Source organism: Chelonia mydas, chromosome 5 (genome assembly GCF_015237465.2).
Source record: "Chelonia mydas isolate rCheMyd1 chromosome 5, rCheMyd1.pri.v2, whole genome shotgun sequence".
In the NCBI taxonomy this organism is placed as follows: Eukaryota; Metazoa; Chordata; order Testudines; family Cheloniidae; genus Chelonia; species Chelonia mydas.
Window position 1 is genome coordinate 110829252 of NC_051245.2, and position 23303 is coordinate 110852554.

A 23303-nucleotide genomic window follows, 5' to 3' on the forward strand; every position below is an offset into this window, starting at 1 on the left:
TAGACCTGGAGACATGGTGTCCGCTTTTCAGCGTGAACATCCTGCTTTCCCCACAGTCCCTAGCACACTTCTCGATGGTCCCGGGTGACTTGGGGAGTGCTCAGAGGGGGTGAGGTGCTCCATCGGAGTAGCCCGGGTATGGGTCCCCAGAATGGAAGTACGAGTACATTCTGCCGTCACCTGCCTACTCTGAAAAATGGGGAGAGCTTGAATTAGGTCTGTTGATGTTTAATTGTGATGTCAACTAAGGGAAGTTAAAATTGGTGGACACGATTATCACTGCACACATTTCTTGCTGCTGCTCCCATGGAAGTCAACGGCAAAATTTCCAGAATGGAGTCTAGAGAGCAAATACTGGTTTTAGAGAGGTTGCTAAGGAAGGTCGGGAGAGGGATCCTCTCTTTCCCCAGAGTTCAAATGAAAGTAAATAATGCCTTTTAAAAATCTCCATTAATCTTTCCCCAAAGGGAGGCGCATAATCTGTTTTAGGCCTTTGGTTGGTGAAGAGCCCGTTAGTGTTTACAAGAGATTTATTTTGTAGATGGCAGGGATGTGAACAGCAGCAATCCAAATAAGGGGCCAAATCCTGCCTTCTAATTTGCCCAGCTAATACCAGAGAGACCAGTGGGGTTACCCACGTGAGTAAATTGAACAGGATTTGCCCCAGATTTGTTAGAAACATAAATAAAACACAAAGAGCAAATCTGTATGGAAAATAGTTTAACATTCACCCCTTGCAGAGGAGCTGCATAAGGCCTTCAAGTACACTTATTCCTCATGGGTTACCCTTAGACACAGGATTCTTGCTAGCCCTCTTCACGGGGTGAATTTCATTCTGTAATGAGCAGTTGACACAGGATGTCTGATATGATCAAGGTCACTCAAAGTCAGAGAACAGAAAGAAATTACTTTTATCGTGAGTTTTTGCCTCTTAGTGTATTACCAGCTCTGTTCTATTTCTACCAAAATTTCAACCCTACAAAGATAAGAGTCTCTCTCTCTCTCTCTCTCTCTCTCTCTCTTTTTGACCACACAGATCCAAAATAAAAAATATAAAAAATTGGAGTGTGTATTGACTTACTGGATTCAGTTTTCTATTTTTTGAATTCTGGGCTACAGCTTTTTGTTTTCCTGCTAAGAAATTATGCCTTTGGGTACATTATCAAAGGCTTGAAATTGCTTAGATGAATAGTCCTTTTTAAACATTCCTTCCCCCACCCCCTTTTGGAAGCTCAACTTTTTCAGTGCAGTTTCTCCCTAAGATGTTTTTGAGACTTCTTTCCATTTTGGGGTGAGACTTTCCTAAATTGATTGTGAATGTACGTACACACACACGTACACACACACACAGTTGGTCCTGAATATTTTGCTTTGGGATATTGTGTGATAGTTGTTTTTTAGGGAATTAAAAGAGAAATGAAGACTCAGGGAACATCAGGATATTGAAATTTATAGAACTATTTTGTATTTTCAGTGTCAGGCAGCATAGGATTTTTAAAAACCAGTATCATTCACAGTTTCCTTCTTGTGGCACTGCACTTTGTAAAGCAATCTGGAAAAAGGGTGGGGCAAAATGGCAAAGTTTGCAAAGCATACAAAAAGCATAGTTAAGTCCAAAGCTGATCGTGAAGAGTTACAAAGGGATCTCACAAAACTGGGTGACTGGGCAACAAAATGGCAGATAAAATTCAGTATGGATAAGTGCAAAGAAATGTACACTGGAAAATGTAATCCCAACTATACATACAAAATGATGGGGTCTAAATTAGATGTTGCCACTCAGAGAGATCTTGGAGTCGTTGTGGATAGTTCTCTGAAAACATCTGTTGAACTTGCAGCAGCTGTCAAAAAAGATAATAGAATGTTAGGAACCATTAGGAAAGGGATAAATAATAAGACAGTAAATATCCTATAATCCCTGGTACTACCACACCTTGATTACTGTGTGCAGGTGTGGCCATCCCATCTTATATATATATATAAAATTAGAATTGGAAAAAGTACAGAGCAGGGCAACAAAAATTATTAGAGATATGGAACAGCTTCCCTACGAGGAGAGATTAAAAAAAACTGGGACTGTTCAGGTTAGAGAGATGAGTGCTAAAGGAGCACTCAAAGACGATCAGGCCATTGCGGAGAAACTAAATGAATTCTTTGCATCGGTCTTCACTGTTGAGGGTGTGAGGGAGATTCCCAAACCTGAGCCTTTCTTTTTGGGTGACAGATCTGAGGAACTTTCCCAAAATGAGGTGTCATTAGAGGAGGTTTTGGAACAAATTGATAAACTATACAGTAATAAGTCTCCAGGACCTGATGGTATTCACCCAAGAGTTCTGAAGGAACTCAAATGTGAAATTGCAGGACTACCAACTGTCATCTGTAACCTATCATTTAAATCCACTTCTGTACCAAATGACTGGAGGATAGCTAATGTGACACCAATTTTTAAAAAGGGCTCCAGAGGTGACCCTGGCAACCACAGGCCAGTAAGCCTCACTTCAGTACTGGGCAAATTGGTTGAAACTACAGTAAAGAACAAAATTGTCCAGACACATAGATGAACATAATTTGCTGGGAAATAGTCAACATGGTTTTTGTAAAGGGAAATCATGCCTCACCAATCTACTAGAATTCTTTGAGGGGGTCAACAAGCATGTGGACAAAGGAGATCCAGTGGATATAGTGTATTTAGATTTTCAGAAAGCCTTTGACAAGGTCCCTCACCAAAGGCTCTTAAGCAAAATAAGCAGTCATGGGATAAGACGGAAGGTTCTCTCATGGATTGGTAACTGGTTAAAAGATAGGAGACAAAGGGTAGGAATAAATGGTCAGTTTTCAGAATGGAGAGAGGTAAATAGTGGTGTCCCCCAGGGATCTGTACTGGGCCCAGTCCTATTTAACATATTCATAACTGATCTGGAAAAAGGGGTTAACAGTGAGGTGGCAAAATTTGCAGATGATACAAAACTACTCAAGATAGTTAAGTCCCAGGCAGACTGTGAAGAGCTACAAAAGGATCTCACAAAACTGGGTGACTGGGCAACAAAATGGCAGATGAAATGTAATGTTGATAAATGCAAAGTAATGCACATTGGAAAACATAATCCCAACTATACATATAAAATGATGGGGTCTAAATTAGCTGTACCACTCAAGAAAGAGATCTTGGAGTCATTGTGGATAGTTCTTTGAAATTATCCACTCAATGTGCAGCAGCAGTCAAAAAAGCAAATAGAATGTTGGGAATCATCAAAAAAGGGATCGATAAGACAGAAAATATCATATTGCCTCTATGTAAATCCATGGTATGCCCACATTTTGAATACTGCATGCAGATGTGGTCACCCCATCTCAAAAAAGATATATTGGAATTGGAAAAGGTTCAGAAAAGGGCAACAGAAATGATTAGGGGTATAGAACGGCTTCCATATGAGGAGAGATTAATCAGACTGGGACTTTTTGGCTTGGAAAAGAGGCGACTAAGGGGGGATATGATAGAGGTCTGTAAAATCATGAGTGGTATAGAGAAAGTAAATAAGGAAGTGTTATTTACTCCTTCTCATAATACAGGACTAAGGGGCCACCAAATGAAATTAATAGGTAGCAGGTTTTAAAAAAAACACAAGAAAGTATTTTTTTATGCAACACACTGTCAGCCTCTGGAACTCCTTGCCAGAGGGTGTTGTGAAGGCCAATACTATAACAGGGTTCAAAAAGGACCTAGATAGATTCATGGAAGATAGGTCCATCAATGGCGATTAGCCAGGATGGGCAGGAATGGTGTCCCTAGCCTCTGTTTGCCAGAAGCTGGGATTGGGTGACAGGGCATGGATCACTTGACGATAACCTGTCTGTTCATTCTCTTTGGGGCACCTGCCATTGGCCACTGTCAAAGGACAGGATACTGGGCTTGATGGACCTTTGGTCTGACCCAGTATGGCCATTCTTATGTTCTTATGACTAAGGGAGGATCTTACAGACATCTATAAAATCATGAATGATGGGAGAAAACGAAGAGGGAAATATTATTTACCCTTTCACACAATGGGTGACCATTGGTTCTTGCAATGAAATTAATTGGCAGCAGGGTTAAAACAAATATAAGGAAGTACTTCTGCACACAAGGCACAGTCAACTTGTGGAAGTCATTGCCTGGGAATGTTAAGGTCAAAGGTATAACTGATCTCAAAAAAGATTTAGAAAAGTTCATGGAGGATAGGTCCATCAGTGGCTATTAGCCAACATACTCAAGGATGCAGTCCCATTTTTTGGGTGTCCCTAAATCTCTGACTGCCTGAAGCTTGGACTGGAAGGGATGGATCACTTGATAGTTACCCTGTTCTGTTCATTCCATCTGAAGCATCTAGCACCTGTCACTGTCAGATAGGATACTGGGCTAGATGGACCATTGGTCTGACCCAGTGTGGCCATTCTTATGTTCTTAATCTTTGTGGGACACACTGTAAATATTTTATTCCTATAGTGACTTTTAACAGCTTACGTGATTTCACCTGATGGTATAGTCTATACCTTCAGTTGGTAAGTGAAAATATGAGTCTAAAATGCAAATAGGAGTATCCCTAATGATTTAAAACCATGTTAAATAAAATAAAATAAAATGATCATTTTATCACTGTGAGCTTCAGATAGCTTCTATTAAAATCAAAGTCAACCATTAACGTCAATGGGAGTTGGATCTGGCCCTAGGGATCTAAAATTCTTAGACTCTCTCTGGTTTCTATGTTTGAAAAGATGTCTAGCTTATTTCCTATCCACATCTTTTGGAAAATCCAGGCACTAGGAATCTGTTTGTATTCCAGATCTGGGAAGGAAAACTGCAACCCAAGAAATACACAAAGCTTTGGTTTCTGTCAGACTAGTAATAGTTTATTAATTTAAGTCGTATATTTACCTTCATGGTTTCCTTTACAGTGGTTGTGTTTGAACGTTCATTTTTTTCAAGTAAAAGCTAATATACATATTTGTGCAAAGTAAAAATCTAAAAAAAAAAAACAAAAACAAAAATAGTGTTTGCTTTTAGTGCATTTAAGAGAACATTTCCAAGTGGCATATTTACAATATATTATTCCTCTTTATTATACTTCATACATTTAAGACAAAAAACGGACAATAAGTTATGTTCTAGGAGGAAATATTATAACACCCATGAATGTGGACTCTTCTGTAAATGTGGGGAGGGTACAGTACTGGATTAAAGATGAACAAAATTGGGTGAACCCTAATGAGTGGTGGCCACAGCCTCCCCTGCGGCCACCCTCTGCTTTCCAGCCTGATGTGTCAGGATTACTCCTGGGGGGTGGTCCCCGGCTGCTGTAGACAAACCTGGTGCCTGCAGTTCAGTGCTGTGCATGGCTGAGCAGGGCAGAGCCCCGCAGACGGCTGGCCACACGCCCGTGCCCTATGCCTGGGGCGGAGCGGCACCCCTTGCAGGCTGGGCGCGGAGGTAGCTGACCACTTGCTGATGCCCGCTCTCGACAGCTAGGTCAATGGGGAGGCGGCCCCATGTGTCCCGCAGATCCAAGCGAGCCCCGCCTCGGTGCAGCGCCACAAGGGTGTCCAGGAAACCTTCTCGCGCCGCATCGTGCACTGGGAGGGAGCCGGTGCGCGGGTCCGGCCGGTTGGGATCCGCTCCTCTCTGCAGCAGCAGCTCCGCCACCTGGGTGTTTCCCATCATCATGACCTGGGAGGAGAGGGGCAGAAGCCGTCAGTCACTGACTCCGTGTTTGGCCAACTCCCACTGGTGGCCAAGCCTGGGTAGGGATTGAACTGCAGGATTGGGTCTCTGCAACTAATGCCAGCGGTTTAACTACTGAGTTCAGCCTGAGCCTGATCCAACTACCATTAAAGTCAATGGGATCGGATCAGGCCCGCAGGTTAATAAAACAGGTTAATAAAATGTTGATCAGAGTCAATCGCCTCCTAGGCTCTAAAGGCGTCGAATACCACAAAGGCTGCAAGACCAAGAGAAACAGGAAGCTGCTTGAAATGGCCAGAAAATCAAGTCTCAGGTTCCGCCCCCCCCCAGGTATGTAAATGTGGATATTATATTATATCATGTATGTATTAAATATCAGTGTGCATACAGGCGCGCACACATGTGCTGTACTGTAAATAACCCCCTCTTAATGCGCTGCACGCACAATGCATTTGGGGAAAACGCTAGACCAAAAATGCATTTAGCTTTTGAGCACATGTACAGAGAAATGCTACCGACCATTCCTCTGCACAAACGGAAACCCCGGTTTTTGGAAAGTCTGAAATTTTACTAAAACGGAAGGTTCTTAGGCGGACCCAAAAGGCAGTCTTTACTCCGGCAAAATTCCCCTTAAGGCAAACAGAAATGTGACTTGAGTAAGAAGCTGCTCATTATGAAAATACAAAATTCAAACTGGAAGTTCATTTATAATATGCACAAGAGCCACCATAATAAAAACAGTAACTACCGCCCCGCTGCTTTTTTGAATAGTAGGTAGAATATAGATTTAAATCTTTCCCTCTGTATAAAAATATTGAATTTCACTTTATATATAATTAACTTTCCTTTAGTTTATGGCACTTCCGCCTTCCCACCCCGGTGCTTAAAATAGTAAATCGTTCACTAGCACTTATACTGCTGTTACCCTTTCTGCCGGTACGATTTTACTAGACCAGTGACTCGCCTGTGTATATGTGTTTCGTTTGAAGGGATTTAAAATACAGTTTTAACTTAGTCCAGTGGCCAGGAAAACACTACAATTTCTATTGACCTTAGAACCATACTAGAAAGCTCACTGCTTTTGAAGTTAGTTTTTTTATGTTGAAATCTAAATGCTGAAAGATACTGCACAAAAGCGCAGCAAATTAAATGGTGCAGCACCATGTCTACTGAAGGATTATTATCAAATGCACAAATTACCCCTTTTCAGTAAAATGTTGATGTTGTAATCTAAATTGTCCTTGCATCTCTTACAACATAGCTTTTCAGGTAATTCCAATTTTGTTTTGTGCGAGAATATACATAAACGTTTGCTAAATACATAAATAACTGAACCTAAGTAGAAATCAAGATTGAGAATGTACTTTAGTTTCTAGTACTCCTGAAGGAGATTAAAGTTTTTAATGTCTGTACTTCACTATATATGACATAAATAACTCACTCTAATGCATACCCCCTTTTTTTTCTGCATGAGCTAGTGTTTCTACGCATATATCGTTTAGTTAATGTATTTGGTCTCGGACGAAAATATTATATCACGACTTCAGTAGTGAGATTTAAAATGAAAGGGCACCCTTTCCGAAAATGATATTTAGGTACAGATATAGCAATTGCTGAAATTCGAGAATTTAAAGCACTTGGTGGGTTTGAGTCATCGTGTCACAATTACAGTTACAGATAAAAACAACAGGTTATTAAAACTAAAACTGCTTTCAGAAAGATCGGCGTGTTTGTAATAGACTTTCGGTTTTCTCGTTAACTGAGATGAACTAGTTTTCTTCGATCATTTCATAAGTGTGGCTTTGGTGCCTATTCCTTCGGACTGTCCTCTCTCATGCAGATCACCCCCACAGAACTAAATGGGGGCTTTGTATGAGTAGGGGTGCAGGATCGGGCCCTGAAAACGACCAAGAAATACTAGAGGATAAATATTAAATGGGGCATATAGTTATATCTTTATCTAGAACAAGCCAACTGAAGCATGCATGTCGTTTTAGCATGTTAATAATGTCTGATGTTTATCTGAGGAGTCAGATTTAGTGTTTTGTGACTTTAAATACCGATGAAGTGAGCTGTAGCTCACGAAAGCTCATGCTCAAATAAATTGGTTAGTCTCTAAGGTGCCACAAGTCCTCCTTTCTTTTTCTTTTCTTTTCTTTTTTTTTTTAAACTGCGTTCCTTCTACATATTTCTGCGGACACCGAGATGGTGTATCGCCATTTCAGCATTTTGTTAAGCTTGTGAAAAAATGGCTAGCGTTTGTATGCACTGGATAGAATTTCCCATTCCTCTTCGCCTTTTGATTTTATCGGCTATTATAGTGTCAACTTTACGCTCGCGGCAGAAGGGGTGATTTTTGGCACATGTATGAGGAACAACACTCCCTGCGTAAAAGCAGTCACAAAATGCGACACATGCTAACAAAACTAGGTTTACTTTTTTTAATCGCCGGCAGCCTGATTGAGTGCATGGCGAATAAATAGCGAAAAGAACAATCGTGGAAGGGGATCGGCTGACTTTCTGAAGGACTACATTGATGTGTCGCTTTGCCACCCCCACGCTATGAGCAGTCAGTCCGAGGTGAAAGTAACAACTGACGCTCCCCGCACTTTGGAGCTGCTGTGTGTGATGATAGCTGTATAATGTCTGCGAGGCTTGTAAAGGGCCCGAGTCTCCGAGGCGCTGCGTTCACTAAAACCAGAGCGTGCTAAGCGCTCAGCACCTGCAGTCTTTTTGGTTTGCACCTTTTGTACTCCCCACCTCCCACCGGGTCTTGAGTCTCCTGCCTGGCTCCCCGTGAACCCCTCTCGCTGGTCCCTGTACCTGGATCGGCGTCCTGTCGTAGGAATTGACTGCATTGGGGTCCGCCCCCTGGTCCAGCAGCTCCCTCACCTTCCCCAAATTCCCTAAGGCAGCGGCGTTGGCCATGTCGTTGGCCCCAGGCTGGCCCATGCCTCTTCCTCGCTGCTGGATCTCACATCTATTCGCACCAGTGTCCGGGGCACCCGTCTGGCGCTTCCCCCTTCGGCAATCTCTCGGGGGTGGTCCAGCTCGCACAGGTCTCCTAAGCCATCAGAGCGCGGCGCGGCCGCCGGTCGCCTCTCCTCCGAGAACCCCGAGGGGCAGCGGCGCTTCCTGGGGGAGGGGGGCAGCCGCTCCAGCGGTGCCCACCACCGGGCAGGCGGGTCTGATCTGAACAGCTCCCCGGGCTTTCTTCCTGCTCTCTCCCGCTTTGCCCTCCTCTTTCTTCCCCTGCTGCTCCCGGGCCCAGGTTCAGCACCTCCGCGGCGCCGAGCGAGAGGTGAGGTCCCACCGGCTGCAGGGACACCGCCTCTGCGGCTCAGCTGGAGAAGCCCAGGACTTGTTTTCTTCGTTCAGCTGGCGCCCCTCCCCGCCCCGCGCCTGTCCCCTCCCCGGCCCTGCCGCCCGGTACGTGTTCTGACTTGCCCAGCGCCTGATGTCACGCACCCAGGCAAGCAGCGGCCAGCCAGGGAACAGCTGGGGAGCGCGCGGCGTGAGAGCCCGTCCCGGGAGGCGCATGCGCTCCTAGCTTCCGACTGGCGTTCTGTTGTAGAACGCAGGCAGCCAAAGGTTCGGGGGAAGGAACCTTCCCGTCTCCGTCCCCCCTCGCTCCCCCGCCCCCACGCACGCCCTCCCCGCTTTTGCAGAGTCAGCGGAGGGCTTGCGGCGGGGGCCGCTGCTGGATGGTGCTCCCAGGGCCATGCAGCGGGCGGGGGGAGGGCGGCCCGGCGCTGGCACGGGCTCGGCAGTAATCTTGCCTGCCTTCAGCACAGGCAGCTCCTTCCCTGGGCTGCGGCCTAATCTCGCCCGCCAGCCCCACGCGCCGGAGGGAGGGAGGGCTGGAAGAACAGCCCAACAAACCCCAGCCCCTCCAGAGCCTTCATTCAGCCTTGGCAATGGCCACTGAAGCGCGAGGCTGTTGCTGACGGGCAGAGTGACCTTGAACAAGCCGTCTCCTCTGTTTCGTGCCTCAGTGGCCTCGTCTAGAAAGTAGGGCCAGTCCTTCCGCAGCCTCCCAGGGGACGTGAAAGCCAGTCCACGGATGGTTGTAAAACGCTTTGAAAGCCTCAGATGACAGGTACTATAGATACGCAAAAAATTATTCATCCTGCTTTGCGCTAGGACAAGCTGGGTGGCCCAGTGGCTAGGGCACTAGATTGGGACTGGGGAGATCCAGGTTATCTTCCCAACTCTACCACCGCCCTGTGGTGTTACCTTGGGAAAGCCATTTCAGCTCACCGTGCCTCAGTTTCCCTTCCCCCGCTTATTCTACTCAAGTTTTTATACTGCCCCTTGTCACCTGAGCTCCTTTCAGAAATTGTCACTTCGCTGCTTTGTGCCTCAGTTTACCCATCTATAAAATGTGGTTTATAAGGCTGATCTCCTTTGTAAAACACCCTGAGATTTACTGATAAAAACCGTGATATAAGAGCAAGATATGATTGTTTAATAGTCATATGTGTTTCTTCCCTTTCTTTTCTCACCTCTCACTTGTCTAGTTTGCAAGCTTTTTGAGGAAGTTTATACAAACACATACTAAGAAACAAGGTGCCTAAGGCAAAGGGGCTCCTGTATTGGTTGGGACCTCTAGGTACAACTAATAGAAGTCATATGTCTCCACCTCCCCTTCCAAATCATCCATTTTTAAAAACCAGACTTAAAGACTTTGTACCTTCCAGCTAGGTGTTGGAGAGTATGCAGGTTTCACTTTCAAAGTGTCAAGATATTTGTACAATTCTTGTTTTCCTTGCCTCTGCCAATAAAAATATAGTACCTTGGCAAAACCAGCATGCTTATCAATTGCGGATGATAAAGATAAAGTGAATTCAGATAAATAGAATGAAATATGATGATGTAGATGGCTGTTGTCATGATAAAGTTGAACAAGGCTTGTGAACCCTTTTCAGGAATGCCACAGTACTTGTCGCAGGAAGAAATTTTCTTTTCTTCAAGAGTTTTATTTTTAAAAGTTCAGCGAGATGCAAACAAATCATGGGTTGGCATGTGGCAGCTGGGAATGTTGCTGTATATCTTTAAACATATAGATGTTAGTCGATTAATGAAAAATATATAGTGTGGTATTTGGAAAGCTAGACCATGAAAGCAAATATTTTTGCATGTTGATTTCTGCAGAAAAATACTGAAAGATGAGAGAGAGAGGAGGTGGTGGAAGCAGCACAGTGATAGTGTTGGGGGAGAAAGAGATTACAATTTAGCCCTGACTACCAGAGCATTCATCACATGGATTAGGAACCAGGCACGCATTCCTCGGTGGGAACTGCGGCAGGGATCTTTGGGGGAGCCACTAGCACCAAGGACAGCTCTCCTGCTGGCAGCTGTTCAATGTGGTTGTGCAACCCAATCCCTCTACCGGGTGGGACACCAAAAGGTAACTGAGGGCCTTAGCCCCCAAACCATGTAACTTTATCTGGATCCCTCAGTCTTAAAGCTGGTCTTGTCTGTCCTCTCCCTTTCATGGCCATTGGAGAAAATTCAACTAGTCCATTACTCTCTGTGAACCTCACTTTCCACTCTAAGGAGTAAATGAGACTTATGTGACGGTGGAAAAGCTACATTTAATCATGTCATCATACTAACCATGTTGTGGGGTTGCAGGGATGCTGACAGATGGGAAGGTTAAGAGATCAGATGTGTGGTAAAATGTTAAGAAAGAGAAAATATCAATTTGGGCCTAGGGCCTATAATATCCATGGCCCAGGGCATTCATCCCAGGTACTTTTCACCTTTAGAATGAAAGGTTTTGAGGAGAAAAAAAAAATACAAAAGTCCTTGTTGAATCTACAAAAACAACATATTGCTCTACCCCAGAGCTTCATCATTCTTTCAGTTTTCACTAACACTTTAAGCCTTTACCTTAAGTAAGTAAAAAGAAAAGAATATTTATTTGTATTACAGATTTTCCGCTATATCCTTAGGGCCCCATTGTGCTAGGTGCTGTACAAGCATATAGTGGAAATAAACTTTAAAAGCCAGATTGTGCCCTCAACTGTGTACCCATATAGCAACATATTGAGTGTAAGAACTCCCTGATACCTGTGCATGGGCTACTTGGACATGTACACCTTTCTAAGATCATTCTTTCATGGAATTTGAATGCTACCCGTATCTTGTTCACTGCTTTGACTGTTATGTTGTCCAGCTATGGTTGTCCAAAACAGCATGAAATCACCTATTGACACATCTTTTAACTTGAAATAACTAAAACAGTGGAATAATAACTTAATTGTTTTCTCTCCTTGTCTCTTTATAAAGGAACATCCACATTATCAGGAAACACTTTAAGTTCAACATTATTGCCAATAGATGATCCCAGCAATTTCTGTCAGTTATCTCATGATAGGGCTAATTCTCAGTAAAATACAGAGTAGTATTTTACTTTGCAAGTAGTGTCATTGACTTGAGTGGGAGAACTTGCAGGATAAAATACTACTCAGTGTGAATAAAGGGGCAAACTGAGTCCTTTGGGGAACTATTTTTCAATTGGTTCTTTATCTAACAGAACCGCTATATAAATTCCATTGCTTCGTCGTGTGTTGTTCATTTTCATGCTCTTGGTATCCCATTCAACGTTTATTTTTTATGGTGTCATAAATTATATTTATGTTTAAGTGATGGGAACCTTAGAAATAACCATGATACATATATGTCAGAACTATCTATTGAAGAAAGAACACCTTCTTCTTTTTAGGGAATTAGGTCACACAGTAACTTGTCACGTAGACCGCAGTTCAATGGAAAAAATATTAAGGAAAGACATTGTCTTTTAATACTTACAGATGCTACAAAGTAATTTTAACAGTAGCAGGAGTGAATATTAAAATAATTGAATAAATGTGCTAGATATAGGATACAACTAACTAAACTATTATTGGTTTCAGAGTAGCAGCCGTGTTAGTCTGTATCCGCAAAAAGAAAAGGAGTACTTGTGGCACCTTAGAGACTAACAAATTTATTTGAGCATAAGCTTTCATGAGCTACAGCTCACTTCATCAGATCTGTAGCTCACGAAAGCTTATGCTCAAATAAATTTCTTAGTCTCTAAGGTGCCACAAGTACTCCTTTTTTAAACTATTATTGTACATCATGGGCCTGATTCTCATTTACATTCAGGCCCCTTTTCACCGCTCTAGCAGTGTAAAGGGGCCTTCACGCAGTTGTGACTGTTGGAGCACTGTAAAGGAAGGTCTTAATGTAGATGAGCATCAGGCCCCATATCTGTTGGGCCCATCTTCAGTTTTTAAACTGGGTGCTTCAACAGGAAGTTATAATCAGTAAGAAGACATATTGTAGATTGTATGGTAAAAAGGTGAGCTCTTTTATTCACTTGTTTAGTTCAAGGACTGTTGCTTCTAGGCTCTGTGGTTCATACAGACACTTAAAAATAGCATTCTGTTTTCTGCTGCTTCCAAAGCGGGTTATTATGTGATGTACACCTCAAGAAACAACGTTTTACAGACATACAGCAAAATGCAAAAGTAAAAGGTGTTTTCTGATTTTTCAAAAAGTTAAAAAAACAAACAAACTAGAAAAGAATAACAGCACAAAATTCTTAAAGATGCAGCCTAAATAAAATCCCACATGTTGATTCTTAGAAAGGAACAAAAACCACAAAAGAAACCATGGCCGAAAATTTGATGTTTTAGCTGAAACCTACTGTGCCACAGAGTTTAGGTCTCAGTGTTTTTCTTCTGGTTGAATATGCTGTTGGTTTGAATGACAGAGGGTATATCCAATCATTGGTGTTTCATGTTCTCACCCAGTTCACAGCAATTACTTCCGGTTTCAAAGTTAATCGTGTGAGAGTGAATTAGCTGCATCACCACCACCACCACCACCACCTAAAAACAGTAATTTCTGATTATGGTATTCCTTTCACACATATTGCCACAAGTGTATAGTGCAGACACATCAATCAGTATACACATCATAGAGAGAAACAGTAATGCAAACCAATCCCACAGCAACCAGACAAATACTATATGGTCTGAAATAATTTAAGATCTACAGTCAAATGAAAAAAAGACAAGTTTCAAGAAGATAACTTAGCATCTGCAATATGTATTCAATAGAATATTACTCAATAGCAGTTTATTATTTGTAGCAGAATCGTACTAATAACAAGATGTCATTTATCACGAGTGTGACAGAGAAATCCATGCTCATTATCATGATTTCTATTTCACAGTAAGTAGAAAACAACACAATGCCATAGTAACATTCAATTAATATGTATTAAAGAGACGTGTATACCCCAAACTCTTTCAATAAATGAAAATGATGTTGATAGAGAGCAGGCTTAAGACATCAGCTCCTACTGTGTTTGATGAGGAGGAGCATGAAAATTAAAATTGTCAAGTGTATCTCTATTTCTTTTTATTTTGAGAGAGTAGACATCAGCTCCTACTGGAAGGGACAAGATATCTCCCTCAAAAAGGTTGGACCTGTATAGGGATAACAAGAATAGTCAAAGATGCAGTAGTAAGGATTAAAAAGCCAAACCGTTTGGAAAGAGATATAAAGCCTCGTGCTTCTGGGCATAAAACAAATGCTAATTAATGTGAGCTAAGAAAATGAAAGATGAGATCCTTGTGTGTGATAACCAGGAACTGGGATTTTAAGAAAAATGCCAGATATCACAAGAACACAATGCTGATACTGGCCGTTTCCAAAATGTGTTAAATGTCGCTCTTCCTACATTATGTCAGTTTCAGGGGCTTGCACTGTTTGCCTCTGTTTATAAGGGAGCCACCTGGTGCTCCTCTGGTATTCATCTGCCAGTGTCAGCTGGACTTGACATCTATAGCAGGTTCTGAATTTGGAAGAGCAGTTCTCTAAGCTCCATTACAAGTCAGTCCTGCTCCTGGAGTTTCTGCTGTTTGCACAGACAGTCAAGGCTGTTGCCAGGTAGAAAAGAGCTGTACATCAGTGGATGATTAATTACAGTAATCCTGTTTGTCACAGCTTGCTCTCCTTCCAACCTAAATCCCATAGTGGATTTTGCTTGGAGTATGTTGTCTGTTCTTTTTACTTATTCTACTCTCTCTGGAAAAAGGAAAGAGGGGAGATGGAGGTCTAAATGCTGCTGTTGATTGGCAAATTTTGATTCCTGTTTGGTACCATAACACTGATATATTCAAGGCTGTTGGAGTGTAGGGGAGAAGGGAAGAACATGACACTCTGGATTACTGGTGAGTAGACTTTCTTTATCATCGTCCAAAATAAATATATGAACAGACAGTGGACGAGCATAATGATAAGGCCATAAAATGCCTCTTTTTGCCTGGAAGTACAAGCAGAAACTGAAACTACATTAGCCATGGCCATTGTTAAATGGTGTTTATATAACTATGGAAATTAAAGGCTAAATTTTCAGCTGACATTGTTAACTGTGTGCAGATGCAAAACCTTGCATTTGCACACACAGCTCTACTAACTTTATGGGCATTTGCCTTAGCTGTGTCTGTAAATGGGCTATCTGTGGGCACAATTACCTATTTTGCACATGCTTGTGTAATTAAGGAGGCTTGCTGAAAATTTGTCCCCAACTATGGTTGCTGTGTCAGAGGCTGAATTAATATTCTTTAAATTGTTGAGCTAAACCTTCTCCCAGTAGAGTTTAACATGGCAATATACTCACTGTGTGGGCTACAGCAGGAAATATAGGGAACATTCAGAAAGGGGCATTCCTACAAGTAACCAGTGCCTTTCATGTGTCAGATAGCTGTAAAACAGACTATTATATTAGGATAGTGATTCTCAAACTGTGGACAACAGATTGCCTCCCTCTAAACCACTCTAACCTGTTACTTCTAGGGTCTCAAAATATTGAATTGTGTTGAGCACCAGGAAGGTCTTCATGGACCATAGGAGGTCCAGTAAAATGATCTTTCTCTTCCATGTGGTTTTTAGGATGGACATTTTGGTGACCCACTATATTAGGAACGACCTATATAATTTGTTGTATAATCGTTTTCCAGTGACAGGAAAGCCTTCAAATCCCAAGGTTTAGTTAACTCCAGAAGAGGAGATGGATTCAGAACTTGGAACAAGAACAAGTTCTCCAGTTTGAAAAGTCTCCTTGCTGTCTTTTCTGAATGAATGCTTTGTTTGTTTTCATGACATCTGTGGGCAGAGTGGTCTGGAAGAATAAGTGCAAGATTGGGAGTCATGAGCTTTTTGAATCCTGGCCCTGCGAATGACTTGCTGTGTGGCCTTGGGAAAGTCACTTTGTCTTTCTGCCTCACTTTCCCCATCTGAAAAGTGCGAATAATACTTACCCATCTATTTCCCAGAGCTATTGGGGATGACTAATTAGTTAATCTATGAAGAGTTTTGTGCCTGTATGGTCCTACCTAAACGTGGATTTTTGTGCTTGTGGTTTCCAAGTTTGCATTTCTAGACCACTGGAATGTTCTAAAGCAGTTGGATGAACCAGATTGCACTCAATCTGAGTAGCCAAATGGTACTCCATATTTGTCAACTGCAGAGTAATTTCTGAAGTCACCAGACATGTCACTGTCTTCACATTTTCTTATCAGAAAAGACTTACTCCTAAGAAAAGGTCTTTTAGTTAGTGTAGAATCCATTCTACACACATATATACTGGGAATGGCATTGTAATACTCTTCCATTTAGATTATAATGAATGGGTCAAAGTGTATAGGGTATTCAACCATATGGTGACTGATTACTTTAAACAAGTTCTTATAGTGTAATTGCACAGCTGTGTTTTATTCAACCAAACTCCAAAAGGCTACTGACTTTCTAACTATAGGTTAGATGTGTGCACAGAACTATGAACCTTTAGACCCATTTTATATTCCAATTTAACTGTCATAATTAATCCAATTATGTAGGAGGAAAAAGACATTTCCCAAAGGTACTGGATCCAGTCATGTTCACATGAGTAAGAATTACTCCTATGACTAAAATGAACAAAGTGTAAAAACTTTATCCCTACACTTCAAAAACATTTGGAGTGGAATCTTGGCACCATTGAACTTAATGGGAGTTTAGCCTGCCCATCCACCAGTATCATGGGCTAATCACATTGTGCCCAGTTCTTCACTCCTTGTTCAGGCAAATGTTTAATTGACTACAAAGAGAGCATTACACAAAGAAGTAAGTGCTCCTAGATTTTTCCCTTAGCATATTGGGCTACTCAGGGCCATCCTTAGGATTTATGGGGCCCTATGCAGTATTATTAAACTGGTGCCCCTATGCTCCACTGAAGGCGGTCCCCAGCTAGTGCTGCTGACCCCAGTGTGTCGAGGGGGCACAGCCACCAACCCCACCCGCAGACCCCCAGAACCCTCCCCATTGTTGACACACAATGAGCTTTGTACACAGCAGACACTGTGTTAGTGGCTCAAGGCAGGCTTTGCACTGTCACAGGGGGGCTGCACCTTGCCAGAGCCCACAGCCCTCCTGCAGCCCCTCGCCACTCCTGGCTCACCACGAGCATTTTGACAGATAGTACCAAGCAGTAATAACAACAACAATAATACAAGCGCGCGTGTGTGTGTTTGTGTGCGTGAGAGAGAGCCAGTGCGTATGAGAGAGACAGGGAGAGACCCTGTGTGTGTGTGTGTGACTGTGTTGGGGACTGTGTGACAGAACGTGTGTTTGGGCAGTGTGAGACTATGTGACAATCTGTATTGGGGGACTGTTACTTGTGAGAGGCAGAGTGTATGTGGGTGTGAGAGCCAGTCTGTGTGTGAGAGAGACAGTGTGTGTGTTAGGGAAGTGTGAGAGACAGTGAGCACACTGTCACTTTAAGTCCTCCTCCCCCCCGCCCCCCCGCCCCTGACTCATGTGGAAGTTTCGCTCTTCCTGTCCTGGCCCCGCCAGAGACTGAGCAGCCCAGGCAGGCAGGGTCCAGGGAGGGACTCTGCTCAGGGGTGGGGCAGGAGAAGAGAGGATTCCAGCTGCGGCCAGCGCGGGGATGGTGCCCCAAATTTTCGGGTGCCCTACTCAGCTGCTTATGCTGAGTATGCCTAAGGATGGCCCTGGGGCTACTGGCTGAGGAGTGGAGTCAGGAGGCCGCTACACTTTTGAGTACCCCCAGTTTCAGTGGGGAAGCCACGACTTTTTGAAAAGTTGTCCTAAAAAGGATATGATTAGATTAGGTTTATGCCCTTTATGGCTTCTTGAAGATGATTTGTGGGAAGGAAGAAAGCACCAGAATTTCTCTCGCCCTCCCCCCCCCCCCTTATTAATTGCTTTGGAAATCAATAATCAGGAATGTCAAATCTCATGTTCCATGGCTTGCTGGAGGAGTCCTTGAGGATTTTAGGAGATGTAGCTTGTGAGTTCAGATATTGTCAAACACAAGTGTTGAAAAATCATGATTTAGGCCTCAAAATCATGGGACTGGCTTAACTGATCACATTTAAAACCACCAACAACTTTGGGGGTCCTTAATTTGTCTTCTGATGTTTGTAGCCGTTAGGGTTCATGTTTTCAAGCTTTTCTCGATAACCATGAGGGCTAGAAACATATTTTAAACCTGAAAGCTGAGATTCTTATGTAATCAGATGGATCCAGGAGCTGGAGATTTAAGGAAAACACACTGTTAATTGAGATGGTGGTGTGTGTGTGGGCAATGTTTAAACTTTAACAAAAACATCCTTTCTCCCATGTATTCACTGGACATTGGAGTTCAATAAATGTTAGTGAAAAACCAAAGTTTTAAACAGTCTGACTAAAACTCCCTACCCCTTCCAATTGCTGAACTTAAGTTCTTTGACTCTTGACAAGACATAATTTTACTGGTTTTCCAAATGCCATAGAGCCTTCCTAGGTAGACAAGACATGAATTTCTAACTTTTGTTAAGCACTTTTTTGTGGGGTGGGAGAGAGACACAACACCTTTCAGGCTGCTTTTTAGGTATTGCAAAGAAGAAAAAAAAGACATGAACTCGATCTTTTTCCATTTGTTCTTTACTTGTAAAGCTTCATTGGTGTAGCTGAAAGGCAGAAATAGGGGAGGATCGTGGCTGAAGCAACTTGGCAGAAGCCTGAGTTGACAGCCAAAAGCCAGAGAATCGGCAGGCCTGGGTGTAGGGTTCTGTGCTACAGAAGAGAAGGTGTCGCTGCATGTGGAGTTTTAGTTTCAGTTCTGTTTGCAGCCCAGTCAGTGAGTATCTGAGTTTGACCTTTGAACCAATCACTAGTTTTGATCCTGCTTATTCAAGGACTGCTTGTTGAATTTGTGTGCTGCTGTTCACCTTTAACTGGAGACAGGATGATTGTCTCTGGCTTGTTTCTTCTTTGCTGTGCTCCAAAAATGCACAATACTCACAAGCCTTCCAAGAGCACTAAATTCCATTACGAGTGCAACTCTGGCAACATAGGTGAAACAATGTTGCCTGGTTTTACGGTTTGTGAATTGTCCGTGAACAGATCACATTTTCCAGAAATTTCTGTTTGTTCAAAATCCTTCAAGTGTTTTATGCCAACATAAAGCCTATGGATTGCTCCTGCTGTTCACAGGAAGCATTGCTTGGTATAGTCAATAGTCTGTGCTATGAGTATTCAATATTTGCAATTCAAAATGGCATTTTGAACTGCAAACATGTGTTGTTTGCAGTTCAGAATGACGTATTTTTGGTCCCTGATTGGATGAGTGAAAGTCTAAGGCCTTGTCTGCAAACAAACTTGCACTAGTTAACTAAGTGTCTGCTTTTAAATCTAGTCAGTTAGACTGGTTCAGATTTGTGTGTGGACAAGGCCTTTGCATCAGGCTTCTAGTGAGATCAGTCAAGAGTTGGAGCTTGAGATTAGCTTTCCACGAGTGTTCTGCAGTATTCACTTACAATGCACTGTTTTGACAAAACCTACTTGCTCGTAAACTTGTTCACTAGAGTAGTTACATTGCCAGCACAGGTGAAGTGAATTAATTTAAAAATATTGAATTAATATTCTATGTGCAGGATTCACTCAGTTCTGTACTCAGCCAAGTATTGTGAAAGGCCCATCTTCATTGTAGAAATAGCGGTGTTGGGTGACTCAACCCCAGTACAGCAGTACTCTTATGTTCAAAACATAATTTAATCCTGCAGGGGATGGGGCTGAACTTTATTTTATTTTAACTGTGTTCCTGACTCCTGCTTGGCGACCAAGACCAAAGCCTTAGCACAGTTCTGGGACACAGTTAAACCACAGTGTACAGTCTCCATTGCAAGACAGTTGTGTGTTTTAATGGTGTCAAGGGACCATTGTGTTGTAGGCCGGTCACCCAAACATGGTTGTTTCTAGAGGCCAGAGCAGCCTGAAATAAATCAACCCTAACCATGCAATAAAATGTGGTTTAATATACACAGACATTTTTAACTCTACGAGTTTGTACCAATATGAAACTTAATAAATGTCAGAATAAATACAAATAAATGAGTTGCGCAATAAAAAAATAACACAACAAAATTACAATAACCCTACAAAACACAAATAGAATTAGTCAACCACACAAGAGAAATAAGATGAGACACCAGACTTAATCTGGTAATTGTTTTATGTTGCCAGTTATGGTCTCTGCTACAGCAGCATGTGTTGTAATGACATAGATAACCAAATTAGGGTGGGCCAGTACTTGAATGGGAGACCTCCAAGGACCACTGAAGTACTGCAGGAAAAGGTGTTGGTGAGTCAAGAGATGACACTCTTCCTCTCTGAGTCAGAACTGAACCAGTTTTCCAAGACAGTGTTAAAAGTATGGTGATGCTGGAGGAGCTACCTACTGGATGATATGTGAAACAAGCTGCTTGAGGTTACTGGAAATCTCATGTCACTTTTTATGTGAGCAGGGTTGTTGTCCTGGCCACATTCTAACTCAGCTAGTTATATTAGGTTTCATTATATTTCCCTGCCGTTTCAGTTGCATACAATATTTTTAATCATTTCCTGTCATAAATTGTTTTGGAGTGTTGCTACACACTGTTAAACTCACTGTGTTGCGTCCCACAGCTGGCGGCATTCTACATTAAATTAGTGAGTGAAGAGATCCTTTTCTATCCCTTACCACAAGACTTACTATGTTAATGCTTATATAGTGCTTTGAAATCTCTGGAGCTATAGAATGCAAAGTATTATCATGATGATTCCAAATGAATTTAAAAAGTTAAGTCCCTTAAATCAAGCTTTGATTTAAATAAAAATTGATAATTGCTGCATTGCTCTGTACAGCTACCAAACTGTGTGTAGTCATTGTATGTAATACTCTGATTTAGTGCATCTGTCTGATCATGACTCCCTCTAGTGACTGGTCCCAATAAAACCTACTATTTCACAGCCAAGGAGCTCTCCTATAGATCTGTGTTGTGAGTAGTAAAGGTCCTAGGTTTGTTCCTGTTAATAACTGTGTGTGTTTTTGTAGCCACAGTTTGGTACGCGAGCCCAGGAAAGGTTTTTGTCTACAGTGATGTGCCAGCAATATTGAAGATCTTAATTTCCTCCTGCATCAGACTGTTCAGTGTGTTTTCATTTTGTAACAACCACTGACCCCCAGACAGGCAGGAAGAAGGCAGAATCATAACATCTCTCCTACATAGACTTAGCGATGTACTCTATAGGCAGGGAATTTTGGGGGTTGCTGCCTCCAGGGTGTTGCTGCTGGCTGGTGTTGTGACATTCAAGAGATTGGGTATACAGACGCTCCCTGGGTTACGCAAGACCTGACTTATGCAAATTCGCACTGACGGAAAAAGTTCCATAAGCCGGAAATAGGATTTTCGAGTTGCGGAAATTTTTGTGTAACGTATGGGTATACGTTTCCGACTTATACAAAATTCGAGTTACGCAAGGCTTTCCGGAACGTAACGATTCGCGTAAGTCAGGGGGCATCTGTAGTTGGTCAAGGGAGGTTTCAGATTTCTAAGGCACAAAAGAGAAGTGTATGGTTTCCTCCATTTGTTATGACAACCATAACATTTTCTGTGCCCTTGGAAGAATGGACAATGTTTCTAACTAGCACCAGTTTTCAAAAACAAACTTAGAAAGGTCAGGAAATGGTGAGTTACAGTCAGAAATTTTAAAACAAGAAATCTTGGAATACATGGATAACCACAGAGAGTTATCCCATATAACCTTAACTTTGCCCTGTATCCCTACTGCTCACTGCAGCTCCCATGTAAGGCATACATCTTGGACAGGTGTTACTGTATCACAGCTACTGGACATCATGAAGCCTGTGTATTATTATTTAATATTAACCGGTTGGGCCCCCTTGTGCAAAGTACTATATAAACCCATAACACAGGGAGATAGGGACCTCTGACACTAAATATACTTTAGCAGTTTGCCTGTACTCCCCTCCATCCTATCCCAACATCTCTAACAGCTTCTATGCTAATGACAAGAATAAAAGGTATGAACTAAGTCCAGAAAGACACAACAATGAACAGTGTGATTAAGAAAAGGTTAAAATGTTTAACATGGCTGCTGTGAGGCAGCTGTATTGGAAAGGTGGGATGTGTAATGGATGGAGCTGGACAAAAAACTGAATTTTTGGTTTGGTGGCAGTTCTGAAAAATTGAAAAACATTTAGGTTCTGGTCAACCTGAATCTTTTAAAATTTGTGGTGAATTTAAAAAAAAAATCCATTTTGGGCCTGTTACAGAAGCAGAATTCAAAGCTGGATCTCCCACATCCTAGGTAAGTGCTCTAACCACTGGGCTAAGGTTATGAGAGAAGAAGGGGGTGGTACAGCAGAACCACCATCATTCCCTCCACCTCCACTGCCTCCGGCCATTTTGTGAATGGCCAAAACTATGTGTGTCAAATAGTTTTGGGTTGACCAACACTGTATTTTTCCTCATACAAACTATTCATCTGAAAAGTTTTTGCCCAGCTCTCATGATGAATCAATCTTTTTTATGGATCATAAGTGCAAGTGATGAGATGCCAGTGCTTTGTGCACAGAGGCTGAATTGAAGGGGTTGAATTAACCTGTGACTGTGCAGGTTGCAGAGATGTAGTAGGTAAATTTTGCATGAATTACCATATTCAGTATGCTCTGCATAGCAGAATATATGACTCCTAATGTCAGTGCTGATGTTCGGTGTGGATACATAAGATCTCTAATCCTGCTAGAGTGGGCAGGGTGATGGGGCAGAGCTAAGGGTTTCTGGGGTACCACAACTGTTGTTCTTATATTTTAAGGTTTCTTTTTAAAAAGTCAGACCATACCCTCATCGCTTACTGACTTTATAAAGTAACTTTCGGAAGACTTAATGTGTTTTTAAAAGTTTGCTCTGGGGACTGATGACCTTCACTCTTTTAACAGGGCCTTATCTGGGTCTAAAACTGCAATGTCCTGCTGTGTTCCTCACATTATTCTGGCAACAGAGCCAACACATATAACTACACATTGGTTGAAATAAGCTCTTGGCACGTTTTATTTCTATTGCAAATTCTTTGTACAGGATCTGCAAATTGTAAGCTCAACAACAGAAGTCTTGCAGTGGCTTTCAGATGGTATCTACATTTTAAGAGGGGTGAGTGCACCACCTAGAGGAGATAATGGTACTTTTTTTGCTGACTGTTACAA

At 42.3% G+C, this 23303-nt stretch overlaps 1 protein-coding gene and 1 long non-coding RNA gene across 25 annotated transcripts in view; one reads left to right on the forward strand and one right to left on the reverse strand.

Annotated features, from left to right (window-relative positions):
• Window positions 1-23303, forward strand: part of LOC114020757 — a 139369-nt gene that overhangs the window by 3531 nt on the left and 112535 nt on the right. For 13 of the 21 annotated variants that reach the window (XR_005225795.2, XR_006291339.1, XR_006291342.1 and 10 more), the window contains one exon: window positions 5945-9815. The exons of 2 other annotated variants lie outside the window; for them this stretch is intronic. This is a non-coding gene — a long non-coding RNA (uncharacterized LOC114020757). Of the gene's footprint in view, window positions 1-5944; window positions 9816-23178; window positions 23251-23303 lie in introns of all 21 variants that reach the window. 6 more of the 21 variants (XR_006291336.1, XR_006291340.1, XR_005225792.2 and 3 more) reach the window with 2 other exon arrangements.
• Window positions 1443-8671, reverse strand: LOC102936143 (cyclin-dependent kinase 4 inhibitor B). Of its 4 annotated transcripts, XR_005225822.2 has the most exons (4): window positions 8540-8671; window positions 5344-5701; window positions 4913-4999; window positions 1443-1841 (listed from the first exon to the last, which is right to left on the reverse strand). XR_005225822.2 is itself a non-coding variant. In XM_007065439.4 (2 exons), the coding sequence occupies exons 1-2, from the start codon at window positions 8666-8668 to the stop codon at window positions 5420-5422; spliced, it is 411 nt and encodes a 136-aa protein (XP_007065501.1). In that variant the 5' UTR covers window positions 8669-8671; the 3' UTR covers window positions 4866-5419. The 4 variants fall into 4 exon arrangements, 1 of the variants encoding a protein (XP_007065501.1); XR_006291335.1 differs by having other exon boundaries at window positions 4913-5701; XR_005225823.2 differs by lacking the exon at window positions 1443-1841 and having other exon boundaries at window positions 4866-4999.